This window comes from Pan troglodytes, chromosome 21 (assembly GCF_028858775.2).
Source record: "Pan troglodytes isolate AG18354 chromosome 21, NHGRI_mPanTro3-v2.0_pri, whole genome shotgun sequence".
NCBI classification, from domain to species: Eukaryota; Metazoa; Chordata; class Mammalia; order Primates; family Hominidae; genus Pan; species Pan troglodytes.
In genome coordinates, this window is record NC_072419.2 from 66,204,608 (window position 1) to 66,226,820 (window position 22,213).

Here is a 22,213-nt window from a genome sequence, read left to right on the forward strand (position 1 = left end):
GTATGGAAAGAAAGTTTTTCTAATGTAGTAATAGAAGCAGAAAGGGAACTGTGGTATACAATGGAAGCTGAAGGAGTGGACCTTAAGAAACAGGGGGCTATCGACAATGTCAAGTGTCACAGCAAGGTATGGTGGTAGGGGTTCCATTTATGAGAAATTATTCTCTTGGATGTGACCTAGAGGAGGTCCTTCAATGGAAGAGGAAGAAAAGGAGTAAAAGAAAGAACCTCATACTTTTTTTTTCCTCATGCAAATAAACAGAACATTATACATTTCTATTCTACATTATAGCCAAATGCAATTACAGAACAAAAAGGATACATTCAAGAAGTAGGTTATCTTATCTATCTCTGATTTGTAATTTACAACTGTAAAGTGTATCTTGTTCTAACCCCTATACATGTACACAATTTGCTAAGACACACACTATCTTTTGTTTGCATTTGTCAAAGGTAGGAGAAACACTCTGAAATGTGATTGATCAAGGCCAATAATATATAAATTCTAGATGCTTCTTTCAGTACTCATATATAGCAGTGATTTGATCAATGGTAGTTTTATAAGCCAGTATTTTGACACCATCTTTACCTCAAGCTGACTATTATTTCTATTCCCTTTGTCACTGTTTTTGATATATTTTGAAGGTTTAGCAAATTCCTTTGGGGACTTTGATTTTTCCTTTAAACTAACGAGCTCTTCTCCGACTGGTGAGATTTGACTTTCTGGCACTAGAATCTGTTGGAGAATATGAAAAAAAAAAGTATTTAAAACTGCAAACCACAGAAAGTAATCAACAATCACTGGATGTCTTAAGCTCCTACTCATCTCACATATTCAATTATTTCCCTTTTCTATCCATGTGCTGTTATAATTTTTACAAAGTGATCCAATAAAAAGCATCCATTTTTTCAAACTCTAATAGACATAAAAGAAGCTTGGCATTAATGGAAGGACATTTACTGCTTTTTTAAAGTTTTAAAGTTACTAAACTGATATTTATTAATAACCCTACTCTTTACACTAAAATTATCATTAATAACATGTTTAAACATCATATACATTTTATTGGGGTACTGTTTATATTGAGACCATTTGTTTTCTATATATTCACCCTCCAACAACACCTTTATTACTGTTCCATTAGTTATGGTTAAACTTAGCCCAGTGATAAAAATCAAGTAAGTCTGAGACATACCTGTGATCCACTTGCATCAAAAAGTATATGCAGCGACGTTTTGGCAACTGAAATACCTTGTTTTCTGATAGATTCCTAAAATTAAATCAATTCACAGTGATGACATTTTCTTCATTTTCTTTCCACTTTTTCATATGTCATTTTATTTCCATTTAATGTAATTATTTCCTGTTTTCTTCCAAAATTGCCAAATATCCCAAATTATTACTTTGCATATATGAATACCTTCTCAGAACACTTCAATTACTCCCCTTTAACCAGTCACCTTAGCTTGTCATTTGTGAGGAACAAGGGTTCCTCACAAATACATCTAATATTATGCAACATAAATCTTTTGTACTATTAAAATTTGTCAATTGAATATCTCCCCAAAACATCACACGAATTGTCACCTTAGATTCTCAGTTAAACAATATTTGGCTCATAATGTCTTCCACATGCCTGGAAAGTATTTTATCTAAATCCTTTCCTTCAACTTCAAAGGCCATTTCAAGTCCCATATCCATAACAATGCTAATCTCCAAACCTGACTCTTTATGAGCATTCTCTTTCTTCAATGTCTATAACTCATGTTCCCTATGCCATTATTTACTTCTTCTGATGTATCATGTGTGTAATTCTCACGATGTTTAAAATCTTGAAAACAGTGCTTTCTCTCATTTTACTTTTTAAACACCTGGCAGAAATTCATTAAATGTTTTGAGCAGCTGCTGCTAATTTTGTCATCCGAGATACTTTGTAATGGGTATCTCAATAGATATGACTAACAAGCTGATGACTCTTCAACAGTACAAATTTAAAGAACTAAAATCTACATTTTAAGAATTCTAGAAAGGAAAAAATGCAATAAAACTTATAACCCCAAACTGTTTCCAGAATTATGAAAATAGTAAATATTTATTAAGTTTAAAGACTTACCCTATGTTTATTTGCACCAAAAATTTTTTGAGTTACATTAGTGATTTCTAGTGATGCATCAAAATACAAAAGCAATTCTTTCCCTTCTCTTTTGCTAATTTTTACTGTATTTTTCAGAATTATTGTCAGTAGCTTCTTTGATTCTCTCACTGTATAGAAACAACACTGATTAGTTTATGTCTCTATGATACTACTCTGCAAGTATACTATAAATAAGACATGGATGTAGCATATTAATTGAATCAAAATTCAAATTCTCAATATTGAACAGTGTTTAAATTAATCAATTCTGGCACTACTTACCTATGTAAATCAATCAAGTCAATTTAGCTTTCCTAGTCTCAGTGTTCTTATCTATAAAATACAGGATATGGCTATAACTAATAAGATAGAATCCTAAATACATTCTGGACCCTAACAAATTCTTAATAAAATATTCCTTGAACACATCTGAGAATACTATTTTCTTAATTTAAAAAAAGGCAAACAAAAACAATAACTTTAATTCCATATAATTACCATATTTCTAGACATACACATATAAACATTTCTATTAAATCCACAGTTGTTATAACATGCTGACAACAACATTTGACAAAAATTAAGTGTCAGGAGATTGTGAGGTGAGAAGGATCTAGCACTTGGCCTCAATGAACTTACCAATCCAGTAAACAGAGAATACAGCAAGTGCCAGCTTATAAGAAATAGTCACACTCTCCCTCCCTACAAAAGTTACCAAAAAACTACCTGGCATCTAATAAATGCACCTGTATTATAGACCAGAGGCCACCATGCTCCTGTCCTACTTGTGGCAGGAATTCTATTGCCGAATGAAAAGTCTCCAACCCTGCCCACAATGTACTTTTGGGCAAGAGAAAAACACTCTGAAGGAGCAGGATCACACAAAGTAGGGAAATTTATCTCTACATCTGAAAAAGCTCTGCAGGCCACGCCATGATGTGGCCTAAGGGACAAATGTCCTACAGGCTATGAAATGTCCTGATTCTTATGAGGCCTGCCCAAGCAGAAAATGTTTTATTTGCTTTTGCAAATATATGCTCATAAAACTTTCACAGTAATGACCTTTGAAGGTACTAAGAATTAGCAATTGCTTGAAAGTAGTAACCATAGTTTCAAACTCAAAGAGCGCTAGTAGTTTTTAAAAGTTAAACAGTGACAAGTTTTCAGGTTTCAGAGATGAAAATTTAGGTGGCTTTAAAAATGATGTTTCATGTTTTGATGAAAATTAAAACATTTGTAATTCTTAGGTCTATTTCTGCTGATTGTTTTATTCTTCTGATATGCATTTGACTTTTTTTCTATAGCTTACTGTAAATTATATTAAATGTAATATTTGCTTTAACTCCTTGCTTGCACATGATATTAGAACTACTTCAAATTTATTATTTTGCTGAATGCTTTGTGCCTATTTGTACAAAAATTTGTCTACCTATGTTATGGCTACTTACATAGAAATTTATGAATATCTGTTATATTTTAATGATTGCTTTGTTGAAATTCCTGATATTTGCTCTGTCTGGACTATATAATGGCTTGGTTTCCTTTTTAATTAGTTAGTGTTACTGAGATACAAGAAAACTTTGTTTTGTTGCTTGCTATAAAATCCAAGTATTTATGGATATCAATATGTCAAGATTTTATAACATAAGAATCAATAGAAAGAGAAGGAAAGAGTAAAAACTATTCTCTCAAAATTGGCTATGAATGGGGAGAAAAAGATAGCTTCAGGAAGACATAGGATAAAAGTAGGCTTTTTGTTTTATGATGTAGACATTTGAGCCCATTGTTATACTGAGAGAAAAGAGGTACTGAGAGAGAGGAGGAAGATACAAAAAATATGAATTGATGGAGCAAAGACTTGGAGAATGTGTGTGGAGAACTCAGAGAAATTACCCTTCAACAAGAGTAGACAAATATCTTCTGTTTACAGGAGAGATAAAGGAGGATACAGATAAAAAGATGTTTGGAGATGGAGGGTCTGAAGGGCCAAAATGTGTAAGTATTCTTACCTGAAAAATTCATGTTCTTCTGAATTACCACATCATAGTGAAAGCAAAAAAGGCAAGGTTAAGGATAACTTAAAAATTTAAGTAGTAGCTGTTAGACAACTGGAGAGGGATGGCAACTATGGACATGGAAGACTGCCAAGTAGCAGTGAGAGTCCAAAGTTGGAAGCTGGAGACTTCCACTTCTGGGGAAAATGTAGGATATTGTGGCAGGCTAATATCCTGTTTTAAAAAATCAGAAGGATTAAAATATCATATGTTTAAAGGTGTCAGAGAGCTGTACATGTAATTAGATCTCTGGCCTTTTTTTCTCTAAGGAAATTTGCTAATTCTGTTTGTAGGCTTAAGAAGAGAACCTCTGCTGGAGAAAAGAAGACAAGCAAGTATTTAGTGAGCAGTAATGCCTGGAGTAACAAATAGGACACTTAAAAGCTTTAAAGGCATAACTAATTTTCCCTTCATTCTGGGGCAGCACAAGGAGCTGGACCAAACCTGATAAAAGGCAGTTAACTCTCTTATAGTCTCATGGGCTTGGAATCAATGTACTGCCTGATACAGGTATCATCCTCAGGCATGTACTCAGTGTCCTGTTCAAAATATCTGCCAGATTTTGGACTGAGTAGAGTGAACGGCTGGAGAGCTGAGCTGGAAACCTCTAAGAGGCAGAACTGTATCTTCCACAGTCTCTCAGGTTCAGAAGACACAAATCTAATAGGCTCATCATCAACAGACTGGGATGGCCACACCTGAGTAATAGAGGCAAACAAGACAAAGAGTAAATTTAAAACCAGAACTAAACACAGACCAACATTCATGACTGGATCAGTCCTTCAGCCCCTCTGCCTAAGAAGAAAAAAGAAACTCTTCTGGTGGAAGGATTATCTGGAGCATCTATTGTTCCTGTATATGCATTATCTATCATAAAATTACTTGACATCCATAGAGGCAACAACATATGACTGATCAAGAGAGGAAACAACAGATCTTTTTAGAAGACTGTATTAGTCTGTATTAGTCTGCTATAATGGAACACCTGAGGGTGGGAAACTTATTAAAAAATGATTTATTTGGCTCATAGTTCTGCAGGCTGTACAGGAAGCATGGTGCCAGTATTTGCCTCTGATGAGGGACTCAGGAAGCTTTTAATCATTGCAGAAGGCAAAAGGGGAGTAGGCATATCACATGGCAAGAGAGGGAGCAAGAGAGAGATGGGAAAGTGCCATATAAATAACTAGCTTACCTGAATTAACAAGAGAAATTGTCACCATGAAATAATTATAGAAGAAAAAATAATCCCCTTCACCCTCAACACCAACATCATAAACTAAGCATATATGTTTGCTCTTTTAATTTCTACTAACATTGTACTGAAAATTATACAGCCAGTGCAACAAGGCAAGATGGTAGGAGGGACTGACCATAAGAAGTGTTAGAAAGGATGTAGAACAAATGGAAGTCTTATAAACTGATAGTGAAAATGTAAAATGGTAAAATCACTTTGGACAACACTTTAGAAGTTTCTTCAAAAGCTAATCATATGCCTATGGGTCTGAACTAACCACTGAACTTCTTAGTATTTACCTGAGAAATAAAAATATATTTTCAGAAGTAATTAATTATACATGAATATTTACAGCAGCATTTCATAATAGCTAAAAACTGGGAACATTACAAATGCTCATTAACAGGTGACTACAGAAACCAATTGAAGTATATCTATACAATGGACTAACACTCAGCAATAAACAGAATAAACTACTGATACATGCAACATGCTTGATTCTTTTTTTAAAAAAGTGTTCTAAAAGAAAGAAGCTGGACAAAAATTGCTATGTACTGTATGATTCCATTTATATAAACTCTAGAAAATGTAAATGTATCAAAGATAAAGAAAACATCAGTAATTGCCTGGGGGTAGAGTAGAAGGATGGATAGATTAAAAGAAGTACAAAGAAATTTTGGGGGTGATATGTTTATATTAACTTAACTGCCATGATGGTTTCATGTGCATAGACAAATATGAAGAGTTATCAACGTCCTTAATCTGATGAAGGTTATCTCTACAAAAGACTTTTGGCTAACATTATACTTAATGGTAAAATACTGAATGTTCTTTCCTAAGCAAAGATTGGGAAGTAGGCAAAGATGTCCACTTTTATCACTTCTATTCAATATTGCACTGGAGGTTCTATACATTGCAATAAAGCAACAAAAGGAAAGGAGGGAGGGAGTGCATAAGGATCAGAAAGGAAGTAGTAAAACTACCTCTTTTGCAGATCCCATGACTGGTAAAATTAAAGATCAATTCTATTTATAAACATATAGACTGAATACTTGGGAACAAATTCATCAAAAGACTTATACAATGAAAACTGTGAAACGCTGTTGAGAGAAATCAAAGACCTAAACAAATGGAGAGATACACCATGTTTATGAACTAGTTATGACTGTTAACATGTTATTTCTCCCCATATTGATCTAAAACCTGAGACATAATTCCAGCAAGCAATTGATAAACCAATTCTAAAATTTATATAGAAGCTCAAAAGGCCTATAATTTCCAAAACAATATTTTAAAAAACCACAATGTTGGAAGACTTATACTGACTGACTTCAAGACTAACCACAAATCTACCATAATCAAAACAGTGTGGTACTGACATAAAGAAAAGAAGACCTATGATAAATAGAACAGATTGGAGGACCAAGAAATAGACACACTATTACAGAGTCATGATTTTCAACAAAGAAACCAAAGAAATCCAATGGAAAAGAAAAGCCTTTACAGCAAATAATCCTGTAATAACTGCATATCTATATGAAAAAATGAACCTCCAATCTCTGCATCATACCTTAATCAAATATTAATTTGAGATTATAATACTCCTAAACATAAAAGCTAAAACTATAAAATTTTTGTGGAAAAATAATAGAACATCTTAGTGATTTAAGAGTCGACAAAAATTTCTTGGGTCACAGAAAGCAATAACCATAAAAATAGATCAAGTAGATTTCAAAATTTAAAACTGCTCACCAGATATCATTAAGAAAATGAATAAGCAAGATACAATTTTGGAGAAAACATAGAACATATATATGTCAAAGGAGTGGAATCTAGGATACCTAAGAACTAGATAGTCCAATAAAAAATGAACAAAATATTTAAAATATATACTTTACAAAGGAAAATATATGAATGGCCAGAAAGCACATGAAAAAGTGCTCAGCATCACTAGTCATTAGAAAAATGCAAATAAAAAACATGAGATATTATTACATGTCTATTGAAATGATAAAATATGTCTTAATATCTAAATTTGTAATAGTACTAGTCTGATTTTGTCCACTAGCGTTATGCAGTTCCAGTTATAGGACTGGAGAAACCAGATATTCAGATTTAATCAAGCAAATGGGATGGAAGGTCAGGAGCCTTAAACATAGAGACAAGAATGACAAACTGGATCACTGGTTTTAGACTAGACAGGGAAGGAGGTAAGTACAGGGGTAGAGCTGGGAGATTAGTAGGGAAACATGGGATCAAGGTGTTTGATGAATTTCTGAATGTGAACATCTGAAAATATTGATTTTGCTTTCATTAGTCTGTTTTGTTAACCCAGAAAGGATGTAACATTTGTTCCATATGGTAAGAATTAAGAAAATTATTAGAAAAAAACAAGTTTAATACCTTCAATGCTGTATATTTGTACTTTTTCCTCTGGCACAGTAACTGCTTCCCATTGATGATCCTTAAATTTAAAAGCAGGTTTTGGCCATAAATAATTTATTTCTGATTTACAGTTTCTTTAAACATCAAATTTCAAGTTACAGGAACTATCAATTCTTTTTGCTAGTCACTAAGTAACTAGTTTATATAACACCTTTCTTGCTCCACCAATTAACTACATATTACACATGTTACATTTAATGTATTTGTTCATTATCAAAACGAAATGATGATTTTGACAATTTTCTATTCTTAACCAAAAAAAAGAATGACTGTTAATATTAATTAGAGAATACCCTTTTTAAAAATGTTACCAAGTCTTTTTATGTTTTCTTTGAAATATTTTATGAAGTCATACTCATTCCTCAATTCCCACTCCTACTACCTATCCCAGGTCCTGTAACCACAATACTCATTAACTGATTGTCCTTTGATTTAAATATGAATGCGCATGAATAATAACCTAAAATGTTTGCCCCAAGTATTTTCACTGAAAATGTGTGTAACTGAATGATACTGAATTCACAAAGTTATAGTAAAAATTAAATACCATTCCTGGCCAGGCACGGTGGCTCACGCCTGTAATCCCGGGACTTTGGGAGGCCAAGGCAGGCGGATCACGAGGTCAGGAGATGGAGACCATCCTGGCTAACACGGTGAAACCCTGTCTCTACTAAAAATACAAAAAAAAATTAGCCAGGCATGGTGGCGGGCGCCTGTAGTTCCAGCTACTCAGGAGGCTGAGGCAGGAGAATGGCGTGAACCCGGGAGGCGGAGCTTGCAGTGAGCCAAGATCGCACCACTGCTCTCCAGCCTGGGCAACAGAGGGAGACTCTATCTCAAACAAAACAGAACAAAACACAAAACAAAACGAAAAAAAACTAAATACTTTTGTTATTTAAGGACAACTCATTCCCGAGAAATTCCTCTAAATCCTTATTATTTTCACTAATTCCCTTCTCTCCTATACCTTAATTGAAACCAGTCACACCCTGATGACATCACTACCTTTATCCCTTACCTCAAAACCTCAGGATCAGGAGGAAAGGGACAGTATTCTAATTTTTCCCCAAGGCTTTGAGCAGCCTCCTATTTCTGTGTGTAAAAAACTTGCTCCTTTGAGGAATATCTCAGTTGGCATACTCTATTCCCAATAATTGTTATCATCTACCAACTTAAAACTGATTCTTCCTTATATATCAAGGCACTTAGTTCACTTTTTAAAAAACACACATAATGGCAATTTTCAAACAGATTTTTAATCAGAAATCATAGTATTATAAACCCAAAATATGCCCTTACCCAGATTCAACAGTTATCAGTATGTTGTAGCAATTTTGTTCCATTTTCACGTCCCACTCTCCCTCCATTATACTCCTTCCTCCTGACCTCAATTTTTCCCTTCAACCTCTCCCTATCTGCCCTTCACCATCAATTTATGAAAGCTCTTATCCTTAATATACCCCAAAAAACCCCTACATTGAATCCACATGTCACGCTCTTTCCTTAACTTGATGTCTTTACTTCCGTAACCGATATTTTAACTTTCTAGGAATGCCTAAACTCTTCACCATGTAAGTGAAACTGCTCTTTCATGGGTTACCAGTTTTTATTTAACCTCCCCTCTCAGGAATATTTCACTGTGTTGATCATTTCCTCTCATAAAACCTCTTTTCCTTTGTCGTCCGTAACACTATACCCTTTTAATTTGTTCCCTTTTGGCCGATTCTTCAAGTATCCTTCTAGCTAAAATCTCTTCTACTTATCCTGTAGAAATTTGGTTTTCATAGTTCTTTCACATAGGCACTCATTAAAACCCATGTTTCTGTCATTTATATACAGATAGCTTCTATATCTCTACTTACGGCTCAAATTCCATCCAGCTACCCAAATTTTAGTAATCCTTCTTTTTAAAAAATTACAAACAAATCACCAAGTTTACTCAGTTCTGTCTCCTCTCAAGTCTTTCTGGATTCTATCAATTTCCATCCATGCCCATTGTTATATCTCAAAACCATCCCACAATTATTTCTCACCTGGATTATTGCAAAAGCCTCCTAACTGCCTCTAGTATTTTTCCTTTTTATCCATTCTCCCCAGTCTATTTTTATCCATTTCCCCTACCGGGGGGGATCTTTTACACAAATGTGTTCTCCAGTGCCTAGTACATACGTGACACATAGTTCTCAATAGATATTCATTGAACTGATGTTACCTCCTACTTAAAATCCTCCTTTGGCTCCACACTTCCTATATTTTTGCAATCCCCTATGCCCTCTGTACATCTTTCAATTCTTTCAATGTTCCGTTTACTCATTCTTCCAACAAACATGAGCCACTGAATAGCTATAAACTAATCTTATACTCTATGCGGGAAAGCAGACAACAAACAACAAATAAACAAAATGATTTTAAATAATAACTACTATAAAGGAAATAAGACAATGTGGAATAATGTGGCTGTGAGGCTACTTTATATTGAGTAACCTGAGAATACTCTATGAGAAGGCAACATTTGTGCTTAAATCTAAATGGGAAGAACTAAGATGCAAGGACCTGGAGGAAGAGGTCTATGCAGAAGAACTAAGAAAGACCTAAGATGGGCATAATCTGTGTTAGAGAAATAGAAAAATAAATGTGACTGGAACACAGTCATCATAGAAAATATATGAAATATCAGAGAAACAGCCAGAGACCAGGCCACAAAAAGCCTTGTATGCCATGTCAGAGAGACAGAAGAAGGATTCAAGGAGCCACTGTGGAGAATGGCTTTTATGGAGAGCAAGAGAGAATAACGGGATAACATACTACAGCTACGGAAATTCAGGAGAGAGAGGATTCTAAATATAGTTTTGGAAAGAAGAGTCCCCCAGCATCTTGATCAGTGTCTGGAACACACTAGGCATTAAATACTTATAAATGCATTTTATACTTTCCCTATCATGTATACTGCTATAGTGTAATTGCTTCTTTTTTTTCTTTTCTTTTTTTTTTTTTCTTTTTTGAGACAGAGTCTCGCACTGTCACCCAGGCTGGAGTGCAGTGGCCCGATCTCGGCTCACTGCAAGCTCTGCTTCCTGGGTTCACGCCATTCTCCTGCCTCAGCCTCCCGAGCAGCTGGGACTACAGGCGCCTGCCACCACGCCCAGCTTATTTTTGTATTTTTAGTAGAGGCGGGGTTTCACCATGTTTAATTGCTTATTTTCTTATCTCAATAATCCATTAGACCAAACTGAATAAAGGAACACTGCCCTATTTATTTCCTTTATAGTAGTTACTGCTATTTAATAACAATACTTTTCTCCCATAATGAAATTCTATTAGGCTGGTGCAAAAGTAATTGCAGTTTCTGCCATTGAAAGTAATGGCAAGAACCGCAATTACTTTTGCACCTGCCTAAGTAGCTCCTCGAAAAAAAATCAGCTTAAAACACTCCTACAAATCCTGCAGGAGAAGTATACTAATGGAAACTGTCAGTGCCGCTGAGAAGCAGTGCTAGTCATTGGAACTCAATTTTAAGCATTCTAAGAAGGTACTTTAAAATAAAAAGCAATAAAGGCATGTGGAAATCCTAAAAGGCATTTGATTAATGTTCATCTATAAAACGTTTACCTGGAACAAATGGCAGGATTCTATAAGAAACAGACTAAAAAGACTAAAGCCTTATTATAATATCACCAGCCACAACCAGATTAGTAAATGCTGATCAACTCTTACTCAGATTTTGGCAAACGGACTACATAATTTGAGCTAAATGTATGCAAATGTATCAAATATGAGGTGGTAGCTATTATGAAATAATGGCTCAAGGATTTTCCTCAGGTAAAAAACATGCAGGTCAGCAGAAAATATGCCACCTATTTGGAAGATCTGAGCACAGCTATGATAAAGCATAGGAAGAAAAAAACTAAAATTAACTCCCAATCAAGTCCTATTTCCAAAGAGAAGGTTTTATGAATGATTAAGTTAGGACCACTTGTCACTGTCTGTTAATAATATTTTCAATAGAATGCCACTGTATTTGAGTAACTTCTCTTTTCTAAAGTCAATTCACTTTGTTTATGTGAATATAAAATTTTAACTGTCATAAATTAACATTTATTTTTGAAAAGCTTATGTTAAAAAATTAGTATTAAAACTCAGCATTATTTTTTCTTATACAATAAAACATCAGAAGTAGTTTGCATTTATAATTAGCTTGGTAGGTTGCTATGCTAATCAAACTACTAGAGCTAATGTTAAAATCTAGGTAAAGACTGGCTAGAACATATAAAGAAATCCACATTCTTAAAGTAAAAATCTTATATATGCATATACATAAAGAATAATACCAACCAAATGAAACTTACATCATTATCTCCAGCAATGTAGAATGAGAGAGTCTGACTCCCAAGATTAAAATCAATCCAAAATTCCTCAAGTTTTTCATCTGATGGTATTTGCAGCTAACAAAATAAACATACAAAACTGGAATATACAATGATTTTAGAAATAATAGACAATTATGATGTTATATTCATGGCTAAAGCAAGAAAACAAAGCTAGAAGGAGAGAGAAGTGAAAGAACAGACAAGTATAATATTTAGATAAATTTAAAAATCAAATGAAATGCTACTTTAGTGTTTTATAAAAAATCAACTAGCTCCAAGAAATTAAGAATATTCCAAGTGCTAATAAAGGTTGAAAGTACTAGTTTGAATAGATTCATACATGATAAATCAATAATGGTCTTAAGGAAACAGGAGAAAAACTGGACTACAGCCTTTATTTTTCAGTTATTCTTGGCAATGAATATGCTGTTCCATAAAACTTCTCCTGGTTTCACTGTCAGATACAGAATACTAGACCGACCAGCTACATTCATGATCTAATTACAACTATTTTTAGTGTTCTTATTCATTTTTAACTCATAATTCACTTGACTATCAAAATTCATGCAATAACTAAAATAATGTGTTAAATTAAAATTTTACCTCATATTTATCAAGAAATGCTGATAAACAAGGAAATGTAAAGACCCTGAAATAAAAAGTAGTTTAAGAAAAAAATAAATAAGCTTTCACAGCATAATCTTGTCCAGTAATAGAAATCATGCCTAGAATCAAAAGGAAATCAGGCAGTGGTCATAATAATTGAAATAAAATCATATTTCCCTCTTTAATACTTCTCAAAATACATGTTTAGTGGACATTTATGTAGAGAAAATCATATTACTTTGACGATACTACTCAATCTACCATTTTGACTAAAATGATTGCACCAAATGTTTTTGTGTGTGATATGGTTTGGTTCTGTGTCCCCACCCAAATCTCGTCTTGAATGGTACTGTCATAATTCCCATGTGTCGTGTGAGGGACCTGGTAGGAGATAACAGAATCATGAGGGCAGTTTCTCCCACACTGTTCTTGCGGTAGTGAGTAACTCTCACGAGATCTGATGGTTTTATCAGGGGTTTCCGCTTTTGCATCTTCCTCATTCTCTCTTTGCCTGCTGCTATCCATGTAAGATGGGACTTGCTCCTCCTTGCCTTCTGCCATGATAGTGAGGCTTCCCCAGCCATGTGGAACTTTAAGTCCAATTAAATCTCTTTCTTTTGTAAATGTCTCAGTCTCCAGTATGTCTTTATCAGCAGTATTAAAACAGACTAATACAGTGTGCTATCAAATATGAGCAGAGTTTCCTAATTTAGCTTATTAATGTTTCCATAGAACTTAAATAAGAATACAAGTGAATAATTACATTAAAAATGGTTAAATTCACAGAATGCTTTCTTAGATACTATTTTACATATTCAGCATATTATCTCATTTTAATCTATATCACAAACATATGAGGTAGTTATTAATATTATATAACAGCTAAGGAAACTGAGGCATGTAAGGTTAAATAATTTGCCCAATATTAGAACAGGAAGAGAGGAACTTATGATTCAAATCAGGTAATATGACTCCTTGCACAACCCTTACAATACCGTTAATTTCTTTAGTAAGTAAAATAAATGTGAACTCATTCATCCAATAATTATGTTGAACATCTATGAGGTGCCAGGCATTGCAAATCCTGTTTTTCTGTCGTTATAAAGATTAAAATTTACATTACACATACTTTCATGCCCCTCAGAAAGATCCTACTTACCATATGTTAATTATAAAGGAAGATGATTTGTTTGCTATATATTTACATTCCAGTATGTGGATGAAGGAGATGATTCAAGTAATAAATATGTCTAGATTTTTATTATCCCTCAAACATTAAATAATAACGGATATGCAACTCAGAAGTATAGTAAGCCAATTTTGAACATCTAAAGTTATTAATTAATATGAATTAAACAGAAATGAACTTTTCCCTCTAAAAAGTACAAAATAAAACAAGGCCAGTGCAGAATTACTTCAGATTACTGGTGTAGTAATTTGCTAAAATCATGTTATTGTTTTAAATTATCTATGCAACATTCAACACTCCAACATAGTGTAGAGAACAAGAACAAATAAAGTTAAACGTATAAAGATGCAACTGGGTGCTCACTCTTGAGCTCTATTTATTTGACAGTAAATGGTTGTATCTTGCATTAAGTTTACCTTCTTTTGTCTCCAAGCATGCCATTTACAAGGTTGAGAAATATCCTGCAATCCTAATTTTAAAGAGAAATACTTTTAAAAATCATAATAATTTTTAAAAATTCACGAATTTCTGTTATTGTTATACAACTTACTGTTTCAAATTCAGAGTCCTTAATTCTTTTAAATGCCTTAGCAATAAAATCCATTGAAAACCACTGATGTGCCAGTTCTTGTCTTTGTTTTTCTGTGGTCATTCTACACAAAGCTTCTACAATGCCTACCTGTAAGTCATAATCTATTAAAAAAATAGTTAATGTTTGATTTACAATTATGAAAATTAAGTTTATAAAAGACCATATATTTTACAAGGTATTAGAATAAGCAAGAGAAATAAGAATATATTAATGTAATTGATTAATCCATTAATATTTTCTTCATATGGATTAGAAATATCTCATCATTTGAGGAATTAACACAGCCCAAATAACAAGTGTGCCAACAGAAGAAATAAGTAAAATTTAAAAAAATTTTGAGACTTCTAAATATTCAGACACTGCCATTTCATTATTATTAGAGATATAAAATGCAAAGTAACCCACACAGTTGTCTATAAGTTACAAAATCTGTTTTCCTCTTGTGTAACATGTTTACAGTTATCCCAGAGTACTTTAAACCATGATTTATTCTACATGTAAATCACCATATTAAAATTCATTCACAAAAAGCTTAGAAAATAAATTTTAAGTTATTTTAATAAACACATTGTTTAAAAACAAATCCATCAATATCAAGAATATTAGACACCCTAATTTCATAAAAAATCTGAGGAATTTCTTAGCACAAGTAGTTCAGGTCTATTGAAAAATTAAGCCATTATATTAAGCTATTAATTTAAGCTTTATTAATTAAGCTATTATATTAAGCTATTAAATTAAGCTATTAATTTAAGCTATTATATTAAGCTATATTATTCATAAGTCTACCATTAGGCACAAATTGTATGTATCTAACGCCTACTGTCCTAAATTATTTTTGTCCCAAAGACAAATTTCATGTATATTTATTTAAAATTGCTTAATTGTACATAAAGTTTATAATTCCCTCAGTCTCACATTGCTATGCTAATATTTAAATTAAAAAGATACTATCTGCTATTCATAAATATGGAATAATTTTAGATTTTGAAAAGACATACTTACCTCCAGCATCTAAAATCCTTTCTCCCATACTACTCCTGTGAATTAAAATAACAGATTACAAAATAGACCAATATCAATTAAATAGGAAGTCCACATGTTTAGGAGGAAAAGAAACTTCACAAAAATTTACAATTGGCTAATATCACCGACTTTTGCAGAAATTATATGCATACACTAAATTATATTAAAAAGCTGCAACAGTTTATCAGTTTCATTATTAATGCAAACTCATTGTTGTCTGTCTTATAAAACATTCTTATGGATTTTAAGAATAAAAACCATATAAGTACAGATTATTACATGAGAATTAACATTTCTTGGTTAGAGAGTATTTTCCGGGCATCTTGAGGCATTTTGTCAAGCATAGCATTCATTCTTTTTATTATCTAGAAAAGAAAAAAAGATACTGCATTAACTTTACATTCAGTGAAACACTATTAAGAGAAATATTCTAGGCACATAAACTTAGAAGCCTAATTTTTTCTTAATCACTGAGTTTTATTATGGGAATGGAGTAGGATGGAGGAAAGAATATATAAAGTATAAAATAGGCCAGGCATGGTGGCTCACTATAATACCAGCACTTTGGGAGGCCAAGGCGGGCGGATCACTTGATGTCAGGAGTTCGAGATCAGCCTGGCCAACATAGTGAAACCCTGTCTCTACCAAAAATACAAAAATGAGCTGGGCACGGTAACGCGTGCCTGTAATCCCAGCTACTCGGGAGGGAGGCAGGAGAAGCACTTGAACCTGGGAGGCAGAGGTTGCAGTGAGCTGAGATTGCGCCACTGCACTCCAGCCTAGGCAGATAGAGCAAGACTCTCTCAAAAAAATAAAAATAAAAATAATAAAGTATAAAATAATGAATATAAAAACAACATAAACTATAGAATATCAAAAATAGAATATAACATGACTCCGATACTTAAAGCACTTGTACTTTTTGCAATAAAACTTACATTTAACTCCATTATAAAATCTGAGGAAGCCAAAAAATGTTACTTTATTAATTTTGTTCTTATGATTATAGTACATATACACACATACATATACTAATACAGATTATTTTTAGCATTTAAATACTTAAGCACTCCAAAAATCTGGTTGGTATAATTTATTTCCATTTGAGCTATATGCATACATAAACCCATATGGTTATAAATTTTCAATAAGTATTTCGGAAATATGTCAGGCAATAGATTAAGATGATAGAAATGTACTCCAAGCTAAGTAATTTTGTCCTACGTGAAATAAATGTTCAATTTAATTGCTATTGATTTTCTTCACGTTCTCATTTTTAGTTTTTAAAACACAAATAAATGACTTTACCTCTTGCTGAATACAAATATTCACTCTTGAGTCAATAACCAGGGAACAAATGCGAGGTACGAAACTTTCCACTACTTGTTTTTTACCTGAATAAAAGTGTTAAATTATTGATAAATGTTCATTTCAAATCCTCTTAACTGTCAGTCTTTTCTTGTAAGAGTTAGTGGAAAGGGGCCAGGCATGGTAACTCAGGCCTATAATCCTAGCACTTTGGAAGGCCCAGATAGGTAGACTGCTTGAGCCCAGGAGTTTGAGACCGGCCTGGGCAACATGGCAAAATCCTGTCTGTACAAAAATTAGCCGGGCACCTGTAATCCCAGCTACATGGGAGGCTGAGGTGGGAGAATCACCTGAGCCCAGGAGGTCAAAGCTGCAGTGAGCCGTGATCGTGCCACTGTACTCCAGCCTGGGTGAGAGTGAGACCCTGTCTCAAAAAATAAAAATAAATAGTTAGTGGAAAGGATATACTACTGCAGTTCAGAAGAAGGCCCACCAGGGCTTGGGGATGAGAAAGAATGAAATTAAGTCCTAATTCTACTTGGCCTTGCAAAAAACACCACTCAACAAATGTGACTGATTTTAATACTGTCAAGGGACAACTCTAGATCTAATACTGTCAAGGGACAACTCTAGATCTAGTTTCTAACTGCAGGCACATAAGGAGGTATTTATTTATTTTTTTTAGATTAAGTAAATATAGTTCAAAATTGAAAACTTCAATTCTAAGGCTTTTACCAAAACTGACCTCATTAATTTTTAGTTATACATCAAAAATTTTTATACCCATAAAGACCAACACATCTTAACCCCAATGAAGTTCTAAATGATGTGAGCCCCTTTTACGTTAATGCATTTTTGAAAGATGAGGCTTTATCAATACTAAGTATATTCAGAGGAATGTGTACATGCTGTTTCATAATGCAAATTGTAAAAATAACTTTAAACAATGGAAATACTGTAACAACAAATGTACAATTTTCCAAAGTGACTGCATAAAAAGAAAAAATTACTCAGATGAAAAGATACAATTATTTACTTTAAAAATCAGGTGGATCACTTTACAATTGCTGGTGCTTTAGGATCATTTTTTCCCTAAAAACTTAAAAATTTAGACTACATTGTTATGTAGCAAAAACAATCAATGAAGAGGTAGGATTAATTATTATTTAAATCAATGGCAATCTGTTTAAAACTTTTTGGCTCTGAAGACAGCGAGTACCTTTATTTATAAATAATTCACCAGCCTCATTGACCAATCCTAGGTAAGTCTTCTTCAATCAACACAGAGCTAAAATAACTTGGATCTGATTGCTTGGCACAAGCAGGCCACAAGTCAAAGAATGAGTAGGAACATATTCTGTATTCTCAATTTACTATTGAAAATTTGTTCCATTAGATCAAAGTTGGCAAACTATGGCCCACGAACTAAATGCAACTCACTGCCTGTTTTTGCATGACTGTATTACTCACCAGCAAGTGCTCTGTGAAAACTATTTGAATCTATCATGTTTTATTAAAACAGTAGTGTCAAAGGTGAACATCATTCACTCTTGTCAGTTTACCCACGGTCAGTTCTTTGAATTTTTGTCAGAAGCAGAAGCTGAGTATTCTGACTTTCCCTACCACACAGCAGTCAAATGGCAGTGGGGTTTTATTGTGACTTTTTGATATCCAGCACCAAGACTGAAATTTTTCTGAACAAGAGCTGTCCTCAACCTTTATTGCTGAATACTGAATGGCTTTGGTAATTAGCACTGGCTGCAGAGTTAACAATGTTTCTAAATGAATTGGGCACAAAATTACAAGACAAAATAATGCTTGCATCATGAACTTAACACTGCAGTGAAGTCATTCTGATAACTAAGGTGATCTGAAAGGCAAGTAATGCTATGCTGCTTTATACACTTCACAGACTGTCAAAACAGGAAGCAACATCTCCATTTCCACACAAATTTGCAGGGAATATATTTTTTCCAAACTCCAACTACAGGTCTAGCAGTGTTTTTGGGCTTTGTTGTAAGTACAAAGGAAATTTCCACATTTCAAAATCCATTTAATTGTGCAACTGGGAAGCTTCCACATAACCTTCAATTGGAAGTGATTAATTTGCAATGCAATGACATTCTAAAATGCAAATGTTAAGAACCTAACAATTCTATTAATGCCTTTCAAGTGATGAACACGCTCAATTAAAAGCATGCTTATGCACTGATATCAGTATTTGGCACTGTCTGCATGAAAAGCCATTTTCTAATGTGACATACATAAAACCTCATTATAGACAGGGATTAACGAACATTTACAATCAATTTTGAAAACAGAACACTAACTCTGAACCCTAATTAAATGAAATGTTATTCTCTCGCAAAAAAAATGCAAGTTTCATTATTAGTAGACCTATATTACAAAAAATTGTACAACTATTATATTTTCAATGCCATCAATAAATCATTCGTAGAAATTTGTTTTTCTTTCTTGTTATACAAGTACCTACATAATATTCTTAATTGTTTTTCTCTTGGACTACAAAGTCTAAAATATTTATTATCTGGCCCTTTACAGTAAAAGTTTGTTGATCCTTGAATCAGATAATGAGTTCTTAATACTAGGACAATACAATGGGAATTGTAAAATTATACTAAAACTCTAACAGTAAAATTTATTGTTCCAATAGAAAATAAGTGTTTATTATACCTTCATCACTGACATCATGTATGACCTGAAAAAAAGTGAATAATAATTTACAAGTTACTATATATTACAAACCATTACAATATTATAAACCATTACAAATGGTATTGAAATGACAGATTACATTTTAACTCACAGCATAATTACTTTTTATTAACTAACCATTTAATTATATTTACCAGAATAAATGCTTTATACAATCTGAACAGACCAATCCAACCAAGTCACCAACCAATCTGTTAGTGACTTTTAGGCTCAGGGCACAGAGAACACAAACTGTTTTTTAAATAAACACATGCTTTATAAATATCAGTGTAATCAATGTGATTTTTACCAGCAGAAGATCAACTAAGTCTTCTATCATATTTAGAACAGCTTCATCTTTTGAATTTCCTTGACTCTGAATAATGTCCTTGGATTTTTCAAACCAGGCAACCATGTAAAAAAAGGAATGAACTTATTACTTTGAGTTCCATTTTAATAATTTTAAGAATGTACTTATCTATCTTTGCATCAACAGTAAACCTAGGAATAAAGATACATCAAAATTAAAATTTTAGAGTTGTATCAAAATAAATTCATGTTTTTAAAGATCCTCGTTTTTTTTTAACTATCTTTTCCCATTGTTTGAAATGGGAATAGATGTAAGTTAATTTTGATTCCATGTAGAAGATCCTTATTTCTCCTTCAAATTCCTAGTTAGGGTACGTTTATTATAATAGAAGGAAGTAAATTATCATCACAATTTAGACCATTTTGATATTGTTACTATATGAAAGGTTTTCATATTATTTTACCTTAATTCAGATATTTGAGTACATACATCTCAGATACTATTCTAGGTGACAATAATGTAGCAATGAACAAAAGAGACAAAAATCAATATCCTACATTCTAGCATGGGAGACAAACAATATAAAAACAAAAAATGAAGTTAGATAATAAGAGTTAAAGAGACAATAAAGCAAGTAAAGGCCTTAGGGAGCTTAAACTCACATGATTATCAAGGAGTCTGTCTTTGTACAGTTTTCTTGTGATCTTTATATTTGTAACATATATCACAAGTTATAGAAATGTTTTATTCCAAAAATTGTACCTAAAGTTCCTAAATTTATTTTCAACAATTTGGATAATTTCTTACTAGAAAGCATATCTTTTATAATATTTCATTCACATGAATATGTTACATATTCCATACTTATCTTTTGTATTAGTCCTTGTTTTATCATCGTTAGAAGTCCAGCTTGCCCCAATACACTGATATTTTTGCCACATCTTCCAACAGAAACCAAAATGGCTGAAACATTGTGGATATCCTCTTTATTAAGTTCCTGAAATAAAAGGTATACATTAAAATTTCTGTAAACACAAAACAGTATGAAATAGACATTGTACAAGGAGCGTTACACATATATTTTAATCTTCACAAATCCTGAAAGATGGTCATTTTAATCACCTCTATATTGCAACAGATGAAAATGTGGTTTAAGAATGTGACCTGCCCAAAGCCATACAATCAGGGAATGACAAACTCAGGACAAAAATGGAAATCTGTATAAATCCAAGAAACTTTATACTATGACACAATGAATCAGCAACTTTCCATTCTAAAAAGCTCCATGTATTTAACTAACAGAAACAAGAAATTTTTATTCAATTTCTTGGATTCATAATGAATCTCAGATACTGGGGTGAGGGGATTATCAATAATCACCTTTTCTCATGTATGAAAATGCCTTAAATATGATTAAATTCAAAGTTTGGGGTGATTTTTCTATGTTTTAGTTTTGACAGAAGTAGGCATTGCCTATGTAACATCAAGTATACACTGATAGGTTTTTTTAAAAAATCTATCAACTTGTTTAAACTTCAAAGAGCTGAAGTATTTTTTCCCCAGTTTCAGCCACAGTTAATAGTAAAGCCGTTGTGAACACATATTTTTGTATATTTTATTTGGGAAATGACATTCCAATGTGTTGAGATTCCTCAAACAAACAAACAAACAATAATAAGCAAATGGTGAAATAAGCATTTATTTATATAATTATGACTGAGCTTGCCCAAGCCTATTCATTTTTTTCTGATGGAGTACTTCCTTCTAAAACTAGAGTTCTATCTAATAATTGTAACAATCATTCAGCAAAAATGAATATTTACCCTGCATATAAGGTTGTCCACCTTGTGGAAAAACTGTTTGCTGCATTTAATCTTCACATCTTCACAAATATCAATTTGCAAAAGTGTTTTCAAAGGTTTGAAATCATTTTTTCTTAAAGCATCATCAATGCATTTTTCCAACTGCTAGAGAAATACATTTAACGGCACATACTGTATCAAAACCAAAATTAATTACCTTATGCAATCTAGTAATTTGAGAACCGCTTTCACATGAAAACTCTCAAATGAACTCATAAAATATTAATTCACGTGTTTTTTAAAAATATGGCCACTATTAAATTTGGAACAACTGAATTAGAAATTACATTTCTTTGATAATATGATTAGAAAAAAATATTTTATTAATATTTCCAATTCATATCTTTTATTACTAAGGTCATCTTTATGTC

General features: G+C 32.9%; 1 protein-coding gene across 5 annotated transcripts in view; it reads right to left on the bottom strand.

The window, feature by feature from the left end:
* The window catches only part of SYCP2 (synaptonemal complex protein 2), a 91,828-nt gene that overhangs the window by 57,670 nt on the left and 11,945 nt on the right, over nucleotides 1-22,213 (bottom strand). For 3 of the 5 annotated variants that reach the window (XM_063802690.1, XM_063802692.1, XM_054674862.2), the window contains exons 4-18: nucleotides 21,804-21,947; nucleotides 20,847-20,977; nucleotides 19,981-20,083; nucleotides 19,650-19,674; nucleotides 16,956-17,041; nucleotides 15,927-16,012; nucleotides 15,627-15,661; nucleotides 14,580-14,722; nucleotides 14,446-14,498; nucleotides 12,838-12,883; nucleotides 12,214-12,309; nucleotides 7,826-7,886; nucleotides 2,114-2,262; nucleotides 1,196-1,270; nucleotides 589-735 (exon numbers count right to left, since the gene is read on the bottom strand). In XM_063802690.1, coding sequence (XP_063658760.1) covers nucleotides 589-735; nucleotides 1,196-1,270; nucleotides 2,114-2,262; nucleotides 7,826-7,886; nucleotides 12,214-12,309; nucleotides 12,838-12,883; nucleotides 14,446-14,498; nucleotides 14,580-14,722; nucleotides 15,627-15,661; nucleotides 15,927-16,012; nucleotides 16,956-17,041; nucleotides 19,650-19,674; nucleotides 19,981-20,083; nucleotides 20,847-20,977; nucleotides 21,804-21,947 — 1,380 coding nt within the window. Of the gene's footprint in view, nucleotides 1-588; nucleotides 736-1,195; nucleotides 1,271-2,113; nucleotides 2,263-7,825; nucleotides 7,887-12,213; nucleotides 12,310-12,837; nucleotides 12,884-14,445; nucleotides 14,499-14,579; nucleotides 14,723-15,626; nucleotides 15,662-15,926; nucleotides 16,013-16,955; nucleotides 17,042-19,649; nucleotides 19,675-19,980; nucleotides 20,084-20,846; nucleotides 20,978-21,803; nucleotides 21,948-22,213 lie in introns of those variants that run through there. The other 2 variants (XM_063802691.1, XM_054674866.1) reach the window with 2 other exon arrangements.